Source organism: Sporothrix brasiliensis (genome assembly GCF_000820605.1).
Source record: "Sporothrix brasiliensis 5110 chromosome Unknown Cont17, whole genome shotgun sequence".
NCBI classification, from domain to species: Eukaryota; Fungi; Ascomycota; class Sordariomycetes; order Ophiostomatales; family Ophiostomataceae; genus Sporothrix; species Sporothrix brasiliensis.
Window position 1 is genome coordinate 3,718,438 of NW_024467136.1, and position 15,813 is coordinate 3,734,250.

At 52.3% G+C, this 15,813-nt stretch overlaps 4 protein-coding genes across 4 annotated transcripts; all 4 read right to left on the minus strand.

Annotated features, from left to right (window-relative positions):
* Positions 1 to 297: 297 nt before the first annotated feature.
* Positions 298 to 1,885, minus strand: SPBR_02713 (p38 MAP kinase; the record flags this gene model as incomplete). Its single annotated transcript, XM_040761016.1, has 5 exons — positions 298 to 566; positions 631 to 1,066; positions 1,140 to 1,239; positions 1,310 to 1,483; positions 1,830 to 1,885. The coding sequence occupies 5 exons, from the start codon at positions 1,883 to 1,885 to the stop codon at positions 298 to 300; spliced, it is 1,035 nt and encodes a 344-aa protein (XP_040621070.1).
* Positions 1,886 to 6,058: 4,173 nt separating this feature from the next.
* Positions 6,059 to 9,112, minus strand: SPBR_02281 (starch phosphorylase; the record flags this gene model as incomplete). Its single annotated transcript, XM_040760584.1, has 6 exons — positions 6,059 to 6,496; positions 6,573 to 6,645; positions 6,720 to 8,149; positions 8,215 to 8,480; positions 8,543 to 8,863; positions 8,956 to 9,112. 6 exons carry the CDS (start codon positions 9,110 to 9,112, stop codon positions 6,059 to 6,061), a joined length of 2,685 nt encoding a protein of 894 aa, XP_040621071.1.
* A 3,113-nt stretch (positions 9,113 to 12,225) lies between these two features.
* SPBR_03295 (uncharacterized protein) lies at positions 12,226 to 12,760 on the minus strand (the record flags this gene model as incomplete). Its single annotated transcript, XM_040761598.1, has 2 exons — positions 12,226 to 12,325; positions 12,393 to 12,760. The coding sequence occupies 2 exons, from the start codon at positions 12,758 to 12,760 to the stop codon at positions 12,226 to 12,228; spliced, it is 468 nt and encodes a 155-aa protein (XP_040621072.1).
* A 56-nt stretch (positions 12,761 to 12,816) lies between these two features.
* On the minus strand, positions 12,817 to 13,562 carry SPBR_03195 (uncharacterized protein; the record flags this gene model as incomplete). Its single annotated transcript, XM_040761498.1, has 3 exons — positions 12,817 to 12,949; positions 13,011 to 13,356; positions 13,439 to 13,562. The coding sequence occupies 3 exons, from the start codon at positions 13,560 to 13,562 to the stop codon at positions 12,817 to 12,819; spliced, it is 603 nt and encodes a 200-aa protein (XP_040621073.1).
* Between the last annotated feature and the right edge of the window lie 2,251 nt (positions 13,563 to 15,813).

The following is a 15,813-nucleotide window of genomic DNA, read 5'->3' on the forward strand; positions in this document are numbered from 1 at the left end:
TTGTGCCCTCGCATCCTCCTCCAGCAAGTATACCAGACCGGCCTCGTAATACACCAATGCCTCATCGCCTCGATGCGGCCGCACAGAGTACAATATCTTGGCCTTTAAGAAGGCAATGCCATTGACACAGCAAAACAACAAGACATCAACAAAAAGTCGTTTGTCCAACCAAAAACCCACCGCTTACCAGTCCGTGTTCCAAAGGGACAGTGATAAAGAATGACAAAGACAAAAATAAAAAGGAAGGAGTCCCCAAGGGTGTGTGCGCTTGAATGGGTATCGGGGTCGCATCAGCCTTTATTGGGCAGCGACGAACTCGCCCTCGGCCTGAGCGGCGCCTGCGTCGGGTTCGACGTTGTGGTAATCCAGGATCTCCGAGTACATCATAATCTTCCACGTGTCGACAGGAAGATCGGCGTCGTTGAAGCTCCAGTCGAACTTCTCGTCGGCGACCGGCTCGTCGGTGGGGTCGTGGTACGGCGCCAGGTACTCGTGGGCAAGGGCCTCGGTAGCCGTTATTCTCTTCTTGGGGTCAAACACCAGCATCCGCTCGAGCATATCAATGGCTGAACACCTGTCAGTACAAAGGGAAATTTCGTTCGAGAGGGGGGGGAAAGGGGTCAAACTCACCCGAATCATCGGCGTTGGTAAACTTGTTCCGCAGGGGCAGGCGTTCCCGCTTCGGCAGAGACTTGACAAACCGCAACGTATTCTCGCTAGCAATCGTGTTGATGACGTCGTCTGGGGGGGTGCCCAGGAGCTCGGTGATGATGGAGAACTGGTTGACGTGGTCCTTGCCGGGGAAGAGGGGCTTACCCTCCAGCATCTCAGCAAAGATGCAGCCAGCGCTCCAGATGTCGACCTCGACGTCGTACTTTTGCCATGTGAGCATGATCTCGGGGGCTCTGTAGTAGCGTGTTGAGACGTAGCCGGTCATCTGGGGGTCCTGGATGCGGGCCAGGCCGAAGTCGCAAATCTTCAGGTCGCAGTTCTCGTTCACCAGAATGTTGCTGGGCTTGAGATCTCGGTGCACAACACCGGCGGAGTGGACATATTTCAGTCCACGCTAGATGTGGGAATCCGTTAGCTATGTGAGGCACGCCCCCATTCGACTTTCCTTTGTAGCCATTGGAACGTACCATGATCTGGTAGAGGAAGTACTGGATGAACTGCTTCTCTAGTGGCCGCGAGGTGAGCAGCCGGTGCAAATCTGTGCCGAGAAGTTCCGTGACAAAATAGCTGCGCAATACGTGTGAGAAGCAAAACAATGTCGAAAAGAGAGGAGCGAAAGGCGGCCCAAAGAACGTACATGTCCTCAAGAGGAGAGATAAAAATGTCGGAAAGAGAGATGACGTTCTCGTGCCGTAAGTGCTTGAGCAGCTTGAGCTCACGGTAGGTCCGCTTGGCGAGGACAGGCGTACTGAACGGCTTCATGATCTTCTTGATGGCGACATTTTGGTTTGTGAGTTGATCGCGGGCAGAGCTGTAGTGGGGTCGTACAAGTTAGCAACTTGCTCAAAAGGCGTTCAGGCCGGGGTGGACAGTTTGCCAGTTTGCCGGCAAAAACACGAAGCGCAAAAAAAAAAAAAAAAAAAAAAAAAAAAAAAAAAAAAAAAAAAAAACAATACCAAACGAGGCCGAAAGCGCCCATGCCGACAGGTTGGAGATCGGAGTATCTAAAAAGGAGAGACGAGAGCGCACAGTTAGCTACGGCAAGGAACACAAAAGGCGCCAATGACGTCCGCACCGAGCGCAGAGCATGGACCGCGGGGGAAGCACATCACAAAGAAGGACGGCGGGAGCGGGAGTGCGGCGGTGCAATTCTTTACCTAGACGTGATCTCAAACGTCGTTCCAAAAATCTGGGTGCGAATGAACTCGGCCATGATGTCGGTTTGCTGCCGCGGGGAATGATGACGATAAAAAACGAGTTCTCAAGAGTAGGGAGAAAGTCAATGAGACGAGGAGCTTTCTCGGGCGGGGCTTCCGTTGTGAAGAGGACGGTTGGGTACGCTCGACAGCAAAATAGCGAATGTCAATGGAGAGACAAGGGAATGGAGTGGAGCAGAAGCGAAAGCGAGAAGACAAGAGTCGAATTCTAGGGAGAGGAAAGAAAGAGAGGATGAAGAAGGAAGAAACCCGATTTCGAGTCCGTCAGAAAGCCAGAAAAGGACGAATAGGTTCAAGCCAGTAAACACGCGGTGCAGGGCCGTGACAATGGCTTGGTTTCTTGGGCTGAGCTGGCCTGAGGTCACAGTTGCTTCTGGGGATGTTGCTGAGAACGGACTGTCTCAGGTCTTTATTGGGAGGACGAGTTTGTGGGGTTTGGTGTTTTGAAGGCGTGTCGTTAAGATTACAGCCGGGTGGTCGAATAGTTTGGCCAGCTGGGGCTGCTGTATCGTGCGCGGGGTCGAAGGAAGATGCTGCTTGTTCGCTTTGTGGAGAGCAAAGGGAAGCTGTGCAAAAGATGCGAATAAGGTACACGAGGGAGCGAAAAGAGGGATGTCCGTTTTGGAGATCGACAATTAGGGAGATGCGTTCTTCTCGGCTCGATTTTGGCCTTTTCTGTTTCGGAAGTTGCGACGAAGAACGAAGACTGGGCCGCTGACAGTGGGAAGGTGCGCAAATTGAGACCTAAAAGTAGCTTTGCTCGACTGTGTCGCGCCTGCTGTTTCTGGTCGATATCTTCGCCTATGAGCTTAGCTTCGCCGATTCGTTTTATTTTTGACAATGTCGCCTGCGCTATTGCTTAGTGGCGCTACTGGAGGGGGGGCGACGGGCGGTGGAAAAGGGGCGCCTGGGGCGATGGACAGCGAAGGCTCGGGGCTTGGGAGAGGGATGCTGTTTGTCTTGGACTTGTACAAATGCGATTGGACAATCTGAAGGGCAAGCGACGATGAGAGAACAACGAAAAGCGCTGATGGACGAGGAAGCGATGCAAAAAGGGAGGGCGACGGTTGTTTTTTAAACTAAATGAAGCAAATCCAGGAAAGGTAAAATAACGGAATTGCAGGGGAATTAACCGCCTTTTCTTCGGGTCGCTCTCCGTTTTTCTGCGTGCTTCCACGCCGTCGTGTCGTTGCGCCGGAAGGGGTTACAGGCTATAGTATAGGGATCGAGATCCAAAGCGACAATCAGCAACAAGGCCAATGTGTTGTCTGTCCCGCGTTTTCTCGATGCAAAGCGGACGGCGGTAGCAGGCCCTAAACTGAGAAAGTGGAGCAGCTCTCCACTGTGGGTGAGGAGGGGTCCCTGGACTGCACCTCGCCCGAGGAAGAAAAAACGAGAGCTTCAGGGCCCACGGCAGAATACTAGTCAACGCCTGCCTCACTAGTCTTGCATGTCTTCTCATGTTACTCGGCGGGACAAAGCCTCACGATCTCGTGGTGTACGGAGTGCTCTTCCACCAGGTCCGACTCAGGTCGAGCTTCTGTTCGGCTCTCATACATCGTGTAGGAGCCACCTTCTTCCGTTTTGGTTTTTGTGTCCCCTTTCCTAAATGTGTGGTGCACTACTGGCAAAGCTCCCCGAAAGTGCGAATTTAATGCTCCCTTAGCTACCTTTCGGCGATATAGTTGCTGCAAGCAAATATGCCGAGGGCGACCGCGCCGCGGCGCCCATGCCCTTTGGGCGGTCGATAAGTGGAATTCAACGGATAGAAAATAGCTAATATCTACAGAAGGAAAGGAGCAGTGTCTCCGGTCAACCCCACCTGTCTCGCCTGTATTTTTGCCTTTGAAAGCCATCGCTGTCATAGCCGTTTCTTAGTGCTCCAGTGCCTTTGTTTATTAGAAGCTTTTAATTCAGTATTCCTAAATATACTGCTAATAATGAACCAAACTTCATAAATAACTAATATTACTGGGTTGAGATCTCTGCCGTTCAATCTTCCCTCACCGTCAGAAATGTTTCTCGGCGCTTCCACGTAGCGGTAATGGCAACATATTGGGCTCGATTGACTACTACATATAGCGCACGTTGTAAGCTTTGCGTGCAGCGGTGTCTGAGCCTGGAAGGTGCCAACCCTACGCGTAGCATCTCTCACTGGTTTCTCTATCTTTTCAGCCAACCCACAGCAGAAAATCCCCTCCCTTGTCCAAATGACGTCAGTGAGACTGATCCATCGTGAGCACAGACGGCAGCCGCCAAACTCTATTCGTTCTTCTCTCCTGTTCCAGAGCCACTGGATCCGGCTCAACGCAACGCACCATCCCCTGGTAGTGCTACACCACGACACTTCACGCCTTGGTATCGTCATGTTTTCCCGCCCACCTCAAAGGGATGTTCCTGGACCGCCTTCGTGCATCCCGAAGACAAATATGCATTGATGACGCCGACGTTTTCCTTTCATTTCTTCAACACCACGAGGACACTCGGGATCCAACCTCCCACACGGCATTTTCGCGGTATTATCGGATACATTGGTGTTCGGCCAGGCCGTGTATTCTGCATAGTATGCACATATCGCTCGGTCGTAGGAGACGTGGAAGACAGCACACGGTCTCGCTTCACTGCAAACTAATGCCAGTCTGACAAGTGCTCCCGTATTAACCCACAAAAGTAGAAAATAGAAATAAGAAAATAAAAATAAATCAATCTGTGACAGGCACGCGAAAGGGACCGCCCGGGGCACCCACCTCTAGTGAGCAGATCAAAGGACAGTCGCGTCATTGAGCACAACAGGGTCCCTGGAGCCTGGCTCCCTGGTTCAATGGTACCTTGTTTTCGGCTACCTTTCAAAGACGGTTTAGATCCAACATCGTATGAGGATATGCGCAAACAACGTCGGATCGTTCCTTGTGGCGTCTTGTCGTGTGGCGCTTTCCGATCTTGTGGACAAATAGGAGCGACAATAGAGAGGAAGCGTAGGTCTGCCGCTGATGCTGTACGTTCAAAGACATTGAAAAATGTGTATGTTCTAGTTTCATTTCTAAACAACAGTTTTTGTTGGCTGACGCCATGAGCGCAGAGCTCAGTGCTACCTACACTGCTGTACGCTTCTGCGACTCAACAAATTTGATACGGCCGTCTCTCTTGCTGCTCGTCCTTTCCGCGTAGAAAATGCGAAAACTTCACAAAGGTCTATTTCTCCCGCTTTGTTCCACTTTCTTCTTTCGTCTTCTGTGTTTTATTTTTTTTCTTTCTATTTGTGAGATGCAAGTCGTACTGCTCCCGTTCTGGCCACGAGCCACGCTCACAATCACACCACAGCAGAAACGGCTGGGTGGGTGAGTTATGTAACCTCACCGGCTCCAAACCATGCACAATGACATCATCGAGTCCGATTCCTACAGCGCTATTCCCCTCCAATGTCATGGAATGCCAACACAGCAAACACAAGCGCGCCGAGACCACCTCCAGGATGTATGGACACCGACAGCCACGATACCTCTCCTCCTCGCATACAGAGTAATTTACGCAGCAGCTTGAATAGGAATGGCCAAGCATGTCTAGGCCCTCAGCTCCTCCGCCCCTCCTCCTCTCCCGTGCAGGCAATCCCGCCCGCAAAAATGTGTGGCCCGTATTCCCGACAACGGTTTTCTTCTCGGTTGTTTCTTTTTTTTTTTTTTTTTTTTTTTTTTTTTTGTTTTATCTTTCGACCAAAACGCTTCACTAGTCTTCTGTAATTGTGCATTTTGATCATGAGACCACGTCACGGAACGCCACAAATGGTAACAGAAGAAAAGAGAGAAAGAGAGAGATGGATGCAACCCCACTACCTGGGGTGAAACTCGTACAAGCATGCCCACAAAGTGAAAGGCAGGACAGGGATTCTGTACAAGAGAACGTCATGAACGAGATGACAAAGGTATCAGGGTATGATAAGGTGGCATTCGGCTTAATGTCACATAATGGACATTGCCGTTAGTACAGGCTATGAACTAGGAGGGACGCATTTAGTGACGAGCATTCGATCGTATGCAATAAACAAAAGACACCAAAAACCGTAAGATTAAAACGAGAACGAAAAACAGGGCCCAATACGTTAAAAGAAACGAAAACACAAATATAGCCAGTCCCTGTGTCTTGTTATCGTGCTGACGTAAAACTCAACGAGCTTATAGCTCACCCTCGGCCACGCCACCGCTCGTCTCGGGCTGCAGAGGCTCGACATTCCAAATCTCCTCGGCGTACTCGTTGATGCAACGATCGCTGCTGAAGAAACCCATGCGTGCCACGCTCGTGATGCACTTGGTGATCCAGAGCTCTTGGTCAGCATACGACTTGTCGACAAGCTCCTGGGTCTCCAGGTAGCTGTGGAAGTCATCCGAGACAAGGTAGAAATCGCCGTGCTCGCGAACGGCAGCGACCATGCCCGAAAAGTCCTGCGGGTTGCCAAAGGTGCCGTTCTGGATGGCCTGGAAGACCTTGTCGAGGCTAGGGTCGATTTTGTGGTCCTGGCCGTAGGTGTGGTGGTGGCGCAGATCATCAACGTCCTCGGCAAGGTTGCCGAACAGGAAGATGTTCTCCTCGCCGATCTCGCGGGTGATTTCGATCTAAAATACGTGTCAGAAGTTTTTGTAAAAGTGGACAATAACAAAGTGTGGGGGGTGTTATCGCGTGTATGCTTACGTTGGCACCATCGCAAGTTCCGATAATCAGACCGCCGTTCAAGACAAACTTCATGTTGCTTGTGCCCGAAGCCCTGGGGATACCGGTTAGTTTTGGAAGGGTTATTTGGGTTATTTGGTAGCCCACGAATGCAAAAGGGGTACGTACTCTGTTCCGGCTGTGGAAATGTGCTCGCTGATGTCCGAGGCCGGGATGATGATCTCAGCCTTGCTGACATTGTAGTCTTCAAGGAAAATCACCTTGAGTGCGTCGCCGATCTCCGGGTCGTTGTTGACTACGGTGCCCACGCTGTTGATGAGGTGGATGATCTGCTTGGCCATCCAGTAGCCGGGAGCAGCCTTGCCACCGAAGATGGACACGCGAGGGAGGACCTGCTTGCGCTGCTCGGGCGACATCGACTTGAGGACCAGGTAGCGGTGGATGACACCAAAGATGTTCATCTGCTGGCGCTTGTACTCGTGGATACGCTTCACCTGCACATCAAAGAGCGCCTTCGGGCTGACAACGATGCCCGTCGTGGCCTTGATGTAATCGGCCAGGCGCTGCTTGTTGGCCAGCTTGATCTCGGCCCACGCCTTGCGGAACGCCGCGTCGTTGACAGACAGCTCAATCTTGTTGAGCAAAGTCAGGTCCTTGAGGAAATGCTCGGGGCCGCCCGCCTTGGAGGCAATCAGGGCCGACAGCTTGGGGTTGGCCTGGTGCAGCCAGCGGCGGGGCGTGATGCCGTTGGTGACGTTGACGAACTTGTCCGGGCCGAAGACGGTGACAAAGTCCTTGAAGATGGTGGTGCGGATGAGATCCGAGTGCAGCTCGGCGACGCCGTTGACCTTGTGGGAGCCGACAATGGCCAGGTAGGCCATACGGATCATCTTGGGCTGCGACTCCTCAATAATGGAAACGCGGCTCAGCATATCGCGGTCCTTGGGGAAGTTGCGCTCCACCATCTGCAGGAAGAACAGGTTGATGTCGTAGATGATCTGGAGGTGGCGCGGCAGGAGGTGCTGGAAGAGGCCGACAGACCACTTCTCAAGCGCCTCGGGAAGCACGGTATGGTTGGTATAGCCGAACGTCTGCTGCACAATGTTCCAGGCATCGTCCCAGTCAAGACCTTCGAGATCAATGAGAATGCGCTGCAGCTCGACAATGGCCAGTGTCGGGTGGGTATCGTTGAGCTGGATGGCGACCTGGTCGGGGAATTCGCGCCAGGCGCGCTTGGTCTTCTTGAAACGACGCACAATGTCGTAGAGCGAAGCGGCCACCCAGAAGTACTGCTGCTTCAGGCGCAGCTCCTTTCCGCGGTCGAGGTTGTCGTTGGGGTACAGCACGGCGCTGATGGTCTCGGCGCGCTGCTGATCGGCCACGGAGCTCTCGTAGTCGCCGTTGTTGAACTTTTGGAAGTCAAACTCGCCGCCAGACGCCTGGCTGGACCACAGACGCAGGTTGTTGGTGGAGGGAGTGGCGTAGCCGGGAATGGGCACGTCGTAGGCCACAGCGCGAACCACCTCGCCACCCTCCCAGTGGGCAGTGACCTTGCCGGAGTCGTCGGTCGTCTTGTTGACGTTGCCATAGAATTGGATCTTCAGGTTGTTAGTATAAAAACAAAAGAGACATCAAAATCATGCGTGGGAGAGGGAAAGCATACATCCACAGTCACATCGTGACGGGGGAACTCCCACGGGTTGAAGTCCAGCCAATAGTCGGGCACCTCCACTTGGTAGCCGTCAATGATCTCCTGCTTAAAAATGCCGTAGCGGTAGCGCAGACCGTAACCCCAAGCAGGGTAGTTGAGCGACGCGAGACTGTCGAGGAAGCAGGCAGCTAGGCGACCGAGGCCGCCATTGCCCAGCGCAGCATCGTGCTCCTGCTGGATGATGTCCTCGACGCGGAAACCAAGCTCGGACAGGCCAGCTGCTTTTGTTAGCACGCCTGGGCGCTGGGAAACGGATACAAGTAAGAAACACATCACATACTCTGGGCAATCTCCTTCCCGCCAATGTTGAGCATGGCGTTGTCAAGGGCACGACCCATCAGGAACTCGAGACTCAGGTAGTATACGCGCTTCGAGTCGGCAAACGTCTGGCGCTGCTGGGTGCGGTTCCACTCAATAATCAGGCGGTCGCGGAATGCCAGGCTGGTGGCGGCGTAGGCGGCAGTCTCGTCGCAGTTGAACATGCTGCGGGCCAGGGTGGTCTCGATATGGCGGACGACCTCCTTCTCGAACTGGTCCTTGTCCTTGAAACCAGAAACCTGGTTCTTCAGCCATGCCTCGCGCTGGGGCTCGGGAATGGAAGCTGGGGTGGGGGGGGGGGGAGGAGAATGTTAGCTAGTTTCCGACAACGGAGGCGTGCAATTCGGCCAAGGAGGCAACAAGAAAGAGCCTCACCCTCAACACCCTTGATCTCCTGAGCACCGAAGCCGGTAAAGGTACGCTTGTGCTTGGGGCGGGTGATGCCAGCGGGGCTGACAGAGCCCTGAATGTCGACAATCGGTGCACTGGCCGAGGGACGGCGCTCGCGCGTGGGAAGCTGCTGCGCAGACATGACGATCTGTCGGTTCGAAACGGTTGATCGTGGCAGATGGTGGGGAGGTGGATCGTGGCAAGGCGATAAGAGGCCGAGATAAGAGCTATCCAAAGAGGTCTGGAAGAAAGGACAGAGTGATGTCAACGGTGACAAGAAAACCAGGCACAAGCAACCAAAAAACGAATCCCAAAAAAGATCACGACAAAAGACAAAGATGAAAGCACAACCACAATCGTCTGTCAGAAAGACAAGGAAAAGGGGGAAAGACAAGAAAGAAGGGGGAATGGAGACGATGACAGGAGGTGAGCAGGGCGGGGGAGCTTAAGAAGAAAACAGGATGGGGTAACTGCCAAACTGGTCTCAGCGTCTAGATGGGGAGGTAAAGAGGGCAAGTACGATGCACTATAATTAAAAAGTGGGCATTCTGCTGCTTGGAGCTTGCGTAGGAGCTGCAGCTTTTTTGCCTCTACGGGTCCGGTATGCGTCGATTGTATGAGGAAGGACCGACCGTGCTGTGCCAGCGACAGCTATTTTCAACTTCGAATTGAGCGATTGGATCTGAGCTGCTGCACGCAGCTGCACGAGAGGGGCAGAACAGGACGGGTTGGGATAAAAGAGCCTTGAAGATGACACCACCATGGATCCCTCCCTCGTATCTTACAGGAAATGGGAAAACAGAAACACACCCACATTCTGCAAGCTGTCTACCGGCCACTTTCCTCGCGTTGCAAAAGACAGAGACGCATATGAACGGCCCAGCACTACTTGCAGCCAAACCGCATATCTCTGGCAAGGCCAATTTGAATGGGAGCAGATGGGAGAGCGGGACGGGATGGTGAGGCCGTGGATGGGCTGTCCGACAGTTCGTTGGCAGAAGCAAGAAAAGACGCGGAGCTCGCGCCATGTGTTATCAGAGATAAGGAATGCCGCGTGCGGGAGAGAGAAAAGAGAGACCTTGGCGCATTCTGGTGGTGATCCGGTGGCAACAAACAGCAATGGACAGGCTCGACGTCGGTGGCTTCAGTGGGGGCGGGGTAGATGGGAGGAACGAAAGAAAGGAGCGGTTGCTGTTGGGGCGTCTGTCCATGGCAGCTTGGCACCGCGTGAGGAACGATGTCGATCGCATGCGTGGACAGAAGCAGTGCCGAATGCAGCGTCCAAGTGACTGAGACAATTTGATCGGGAATGTGTCAGTGACAGAGGACCAGGCTCGATACGATGGCCGCATGGAAGCGAGCTGCCAGCCTACGAAATACCGTCTCCACCGATGCAGTAATAACGACGGGGCAATTGTCTCACGCCAGGTGAAGGTCCGTTACGTATTGATGAGAAATGGGGACCAAAGAGAGTGCCGAGTTCTTGTGGACGAAACGCAGTTACTTCGCTGTCTTTTTGCATTGCTTTCGCTGGTACCTTTTGACACAGCTCTCACACGAGCTGCCAGTCGTTCTACCTTCAGAGTATTGCGTACAGCTGTCGCGTTAGCATGTGATCCCCTGATTCAGGCTTCCTTCCGCATTCGTCTTACACGATTGCAGCTGGGGCAGACGGAATCGCACGACGACGGGGAAATATCGTCGAACAGCATCCTCGCAGCCATTCGCACGACGTACGCGGGATTAATTGACAGAGCTTGTCTGATGGCCAGTGGCGAAAAAGGTAGCACGACGCAGCCAGGAACCCCGCCATACAAAACGACAGCTCCCCTGGATTGAGTGCAAGTCGGTGTCCTTGCCTGAGCTGTTGCCCTGACTTCCCCTGGCCTTTGACGCACGGCGCAAGTCCTTTCGACTCGCTCGGTTTTACTCTTTGTAACGTTCCTTTATATTCATTCATCCATTTATCAGATTGTGAGTTTTGATTTTCCCCTTCCCCTTCCCCTTTCTCTCGGAAGTGGGTACTTGTTTCTGCTCGTGGCTTAGTTTTGGGCTTCTGCTCTCAGTCAGCGCGATGCCGTGGAAGAAAAGGCTTCTTAGCACTATGGAGTACGGCCGTAACCAAAACTACCGGAGACCCGACCATAGAATGGATCAAGAGGTTTGCACAATAAGCGGTTTGATGGTAGGATAGGATGGGTACGAGAGCCGGGTGGACAATGTGGTGAATGCAAAACCCGTCTTCAGGGTGCATAACGTTCACAGTTTGGTGACTTGAAACAACGACGACGAGAAAAAGGCCGAACACACCGCCTCACCTGTTCCTCGAATAGTTGTTCGGAACGGGCGTCGAGGAGGTTGTTCTGTCCAGAGCATGGCCTTCCCACGAGACCCATATGATTGGACCAGCAGCCTTGCTGGGTGAGGACAAAGAAAATGGAACGAAATGGGACCAACTCCACATTTTCTTTCTCGGTACGTCGTATATTTAGTTGCATTACCGTTAGTGCTCTGTGAAAGACCATGAACGGCCTTGGGGGCCAGGCACGGCTCAAAGGAGCTCTGAACACAGAGCAATTACCTCAAACTCGGGCACCAGCTTTTGCGTAAACGCCGTGCCAGCATTCCGCTACAGTACGACAGCCTGGATAGTGATTGTTGGCTGTTTTACTGACTGATTGCATCTGGCGGCCATCAATCGAAAACATGCGGTTAAACCCACTTAATATGCCGGCGCGTGGTATTTGAATTATAAATTTTGCAGATAAAATGCAGACGAGGTATGTTGCAATAGGGTAACGAAACAAGCCAGAGAGAACTTGGCAGACTATTTGTCCGAATAAATATCAAGAAATATCAAGCATCAAAAAAGAGTGTGCCCACCCTCCAAATCATCAAAACAAAAGGCCCGTCGTTCAAAAACACTCAGAAAACGCCTCGCAAAGCAGTCGTAAAATCGGAAGAGGACTTAAGAGACTGTGCTCCAACTTTCCTTGTGAACCATTCAACGCCGTATGTCATGCAAATGAGAAAAATAAAAGCAAGACCAAATAAGAAAGGCAAAGCAAAAACTGCCAAAACTAAGCATCGCACAGAATGTGAGCGGTCCGCCTTGTCCAATGCGCGAAAAGGCGGGCATGAGCTTCTGGGAGTCGACGCCGGCGAAGCGATCGACGTCGGTCATTAGTCTTGGGTCGTCGGCCGTCGGCCGTCGTTTGTCCGCTAAATGGAATATGGCCTCTTCGGTTCGTCTTTTTACAGGATACCGGAATCTTTGAGGGCGTTGTTGAGTATCGTCTCCTTCACCGCCGCAAATACTAGGCGAATGTTGGACGTATCGGTAGCTTGGGTCAAACTGAGAGTGGCATGTTAGCTTCCTGCCACCGGTTGGCACAAAGAGCGCAAATCGGGACTATACGTACTGAGGATATAAGTTGAGGTGTGCCCGATTCACCTGATTGAACCGCCACAGCAGGTACTTTGCTGCCTTATTGGCATCGTCACCGCCAGAGTAGTCAGGGAAGTAGTTGCCCAGAGGTGACCGGCCGAGCTTCTGCTTGAAGATATCAACCTTGTTGAGGAACAGGATGATGCTCGTCCGCATGAACCATCTCGAGTTGACAACAGAGTCGAATAGCAGCAAACTCTCCATCATTCGGTTCTGACTACTTTCCTCGAGCAGAACTTGATCGTACTCACTCAAAGCCACGCAAAAGATAATAGATGTGACATCCTCAAAGCAGTGAATCCACTTCTTCCGTTCGCTTCTCTGGCCACCAACATCGAACATGCTGTTATGTGGTTAGCTTTGCAGCCTCAATATTGAGGGTCTTCAAGGCGCTGAACTTACTGGATGCTCAGTGGGCCCATCTGGAAGCGTGTTTCGTAGATACCGGTTGTTTTTGTTCTGGCGCGCAGAACGTCCATCTCGTTCGGGATATAGTCCGGGTGAACAATCCGCCTCACCTCGTCGAAAAAACTGTTTCGTTAGCAGTACACTTATGTTTGATGGTACTGGCCGCGATCATTGCGCCACTTACTATCCTGCCGAGTCCATGAGGTAGAACTCCGTCTGCCGCTCCATGAGCTGGTCCCGGACGGGGTCCTCCCAGAGAGCCAGGACAGCCTCGCCAACTTTGGGGTCGATGCTTGGCTGTGGACCAGATCCGATTGAATAATCGAGCAAAAAGTCGCAGTACGCACGGATCTCATCGCTCTCTGGCTCAATCTCAAACTGGCGCATAGCGTTGATCACGGCCTTGGCGCATTCGAGCAGGTTCTTGAACACGGTTGGCCGGTAGCTAAAGAGTTCATCCTCCGAGTAGCCCTTCAAATGGATAATCTTCATTTGTTTGACGATTGTCGACTTTCCTGATTCCCCCGAGCCTAGAGAACCGCGCTGTTAGCTTGCAAGAAAATGGCTTCGGACAGGACAAGGGCAAAAGAGGAAACGAGTGCAAACACTCACCTAGCAGTAGAATCTTGCATTCTCGCCGTAACCGCTTCGAATCTTCCTCGAGGTCTTTGTCGATCTTCTGACTCCTCTTCTTCTGCTCCACCTCCTCACTATTTGAACTCATGCAAGCCCCCATGATAACCATTAGGTCAAGTGGACTGGATGCGTGTCTAAGGCTGGTGATTGTATATGTTCGGCGTGCAGCTCCTTCTGATACTGCCGGATATCTTGTCCACAGTTTCGTTTCTTTTCAAGTCGTCCAAGGTCGCCTATTCGGGAGACACGAAAAACGGCACGAGTGAAAACCCGAGACTGTTGACGGGTCAAAAACACTGGCTATATCGAGACGACGATTTTTCCGCGGTGAGGTCCTCTCGTTACACGCGGCAGAAGCCCGTGGATAGTGAACCGCCTGCGATTTCGGTTGATGAGCGATCAATCGCTTTGCGGTCTCTAATCTGCTGTCTCGTTGGAGGATGTCGTTCAGTTGCGTCCTTGCTACCCTGCAGCACGATGTGAAAGGGCCCACAATTGGGAAATGAAGGATTCGATTGAGAAATGGTCAAGTCGGGAGAAGACAAGCTATTTGTTCCGTATATGGGGGGAAAGGACGGTATGTCGAACAGCAGAACGGGAAACGGCGGTACGGGTCAAATGGAGCTGACGATTAGGCTGGCTGACCTCGAAGAATGGTTGGCTTTGAGGGTTTACGCGGGGAGGCAAAGACGGCTCAAAGCAAATAGCGCAGGGCAGGTGACAAGAGGGTTGCGTCGAAGATGATGTCGCGCGCTTGAATTATCGTCGTAGAATAGAAGACAGGGTGGATATTGAGGATCCTAGGAATTGTCGCACATGAACGAGTAGCGAAGAGGCTCCGGAAGCGAGCTCGGCGATAAACAGCGCTGGAGTAGATTTCGAGCTGAGAGTGCTGGCGAAACGACTAGCGGGGGAGATGACGAGAGGGTGATGTGGGTTAAGAGGGTTGTCGAAATGTCGAAAGAGAAGCGTACGACGACAGAATGCAAGATGTCGCTGTGAGACTGTTGTTGAAAAGTTTCGTTCGTCGAGTCGCCGAGGGTAGTAACGAGAGAATGAGGAGGTGGAGGAGGAGGAGGAGGCGGCGACGGAGTAAGAAGGAAAGAAGAGACTAAACGGTTAGCTTAAGGTAGCATTTTATTTATTTTATCCATTTGCATTTTGTCATGGGGCGTGGCTGTATTACACTGTACCGAGTGCCTCTTCCAGGCGAGCGGACAGGGAAGACGAAAATGAACAGAAAGAAGAGTGAAAGACAGAGGCCAGCAAATAACGAAAAAGAAGAAGACGAAAATAGAGGTGTTGAAAACGACAGCCCAGAAAAACGGACAGAATGAATATGGACTTGGCGAAAGGCGTAACACAGGGAAATTGGTTAGACGGGAAGGGAAAGTAACGGCGAGATGAAGGCTGACGAGCAACATGCGAATGGCGGAAGCAGGGGAGCAGCAAAAGCAAACTGGAGGACGAGAAGGACAAAAACGAAGCAAAAGAGGGGGAAGTCAAGAAGGCAAGATGTTCACAACACACAAAAAGACGACAAGAGAGGCCATAGGCGGGCCGGGACACCAAGACAGTTTGTGAAGGAGACACCGAATGAGAAACAGCGGAGACGACGAAACTCTTTGAAAACTCACAAATAGTGTCTGATGCACGGCCGGAAGAGCTTGCCCAGAGACAAAATGGCGGATAGAGCCAGTAAAATGTGTTTGTAGAAGCTAAATGGGACCGAACGTCCGTGCGACTGGAAGGGTGCGGAGGTAGGGTGACAACACCACGCGCGGAAAGAGGAGATGTCGTTCGCCAAGTCAGTCATTCGTTGGGGAGAGGGCGACAAAATAGACGGGAGCTGTCAACGATGTTAAGGTGGGAGAAGGACAGGGGAAATCGTGAGAACGGAATATGCAAAGCGTGACAAGTCAAAAAGAAAGAGAAAGAGAGAGGTTAGAGCAATCACTACATAGAGGCCGCAGGAACGACACATGAATACAATAGGAAGGAGCGATGCGCCGCAATGGTGTACTCTCCTAGTCGGGCTTCAGAGGGAAGGAGCGGTGATATTGTATCGAACGGACCAACAGACAGAACAAGCGGCAAAGCGCTGTAGGGCAAGAGCGACGAACCAGGGTCTCTGAAAGGGTAAGAGCTACGCAGGTGTGGGGAACCAGCAAGGCGCAAATGGCGCATGGCGTCGAGATGAAAAGCAACGGATACTTTTTACAGGCGGTTGCTTCGGGCACATTACCCACAAAATGCATACCATGCAACCAACACAAATGCTTTGCAACCGCTTGCCTGGGGAATAGTTGGCTGTGCAGGTATGTGTGACACGCCCAACAGGGCCAGATTGA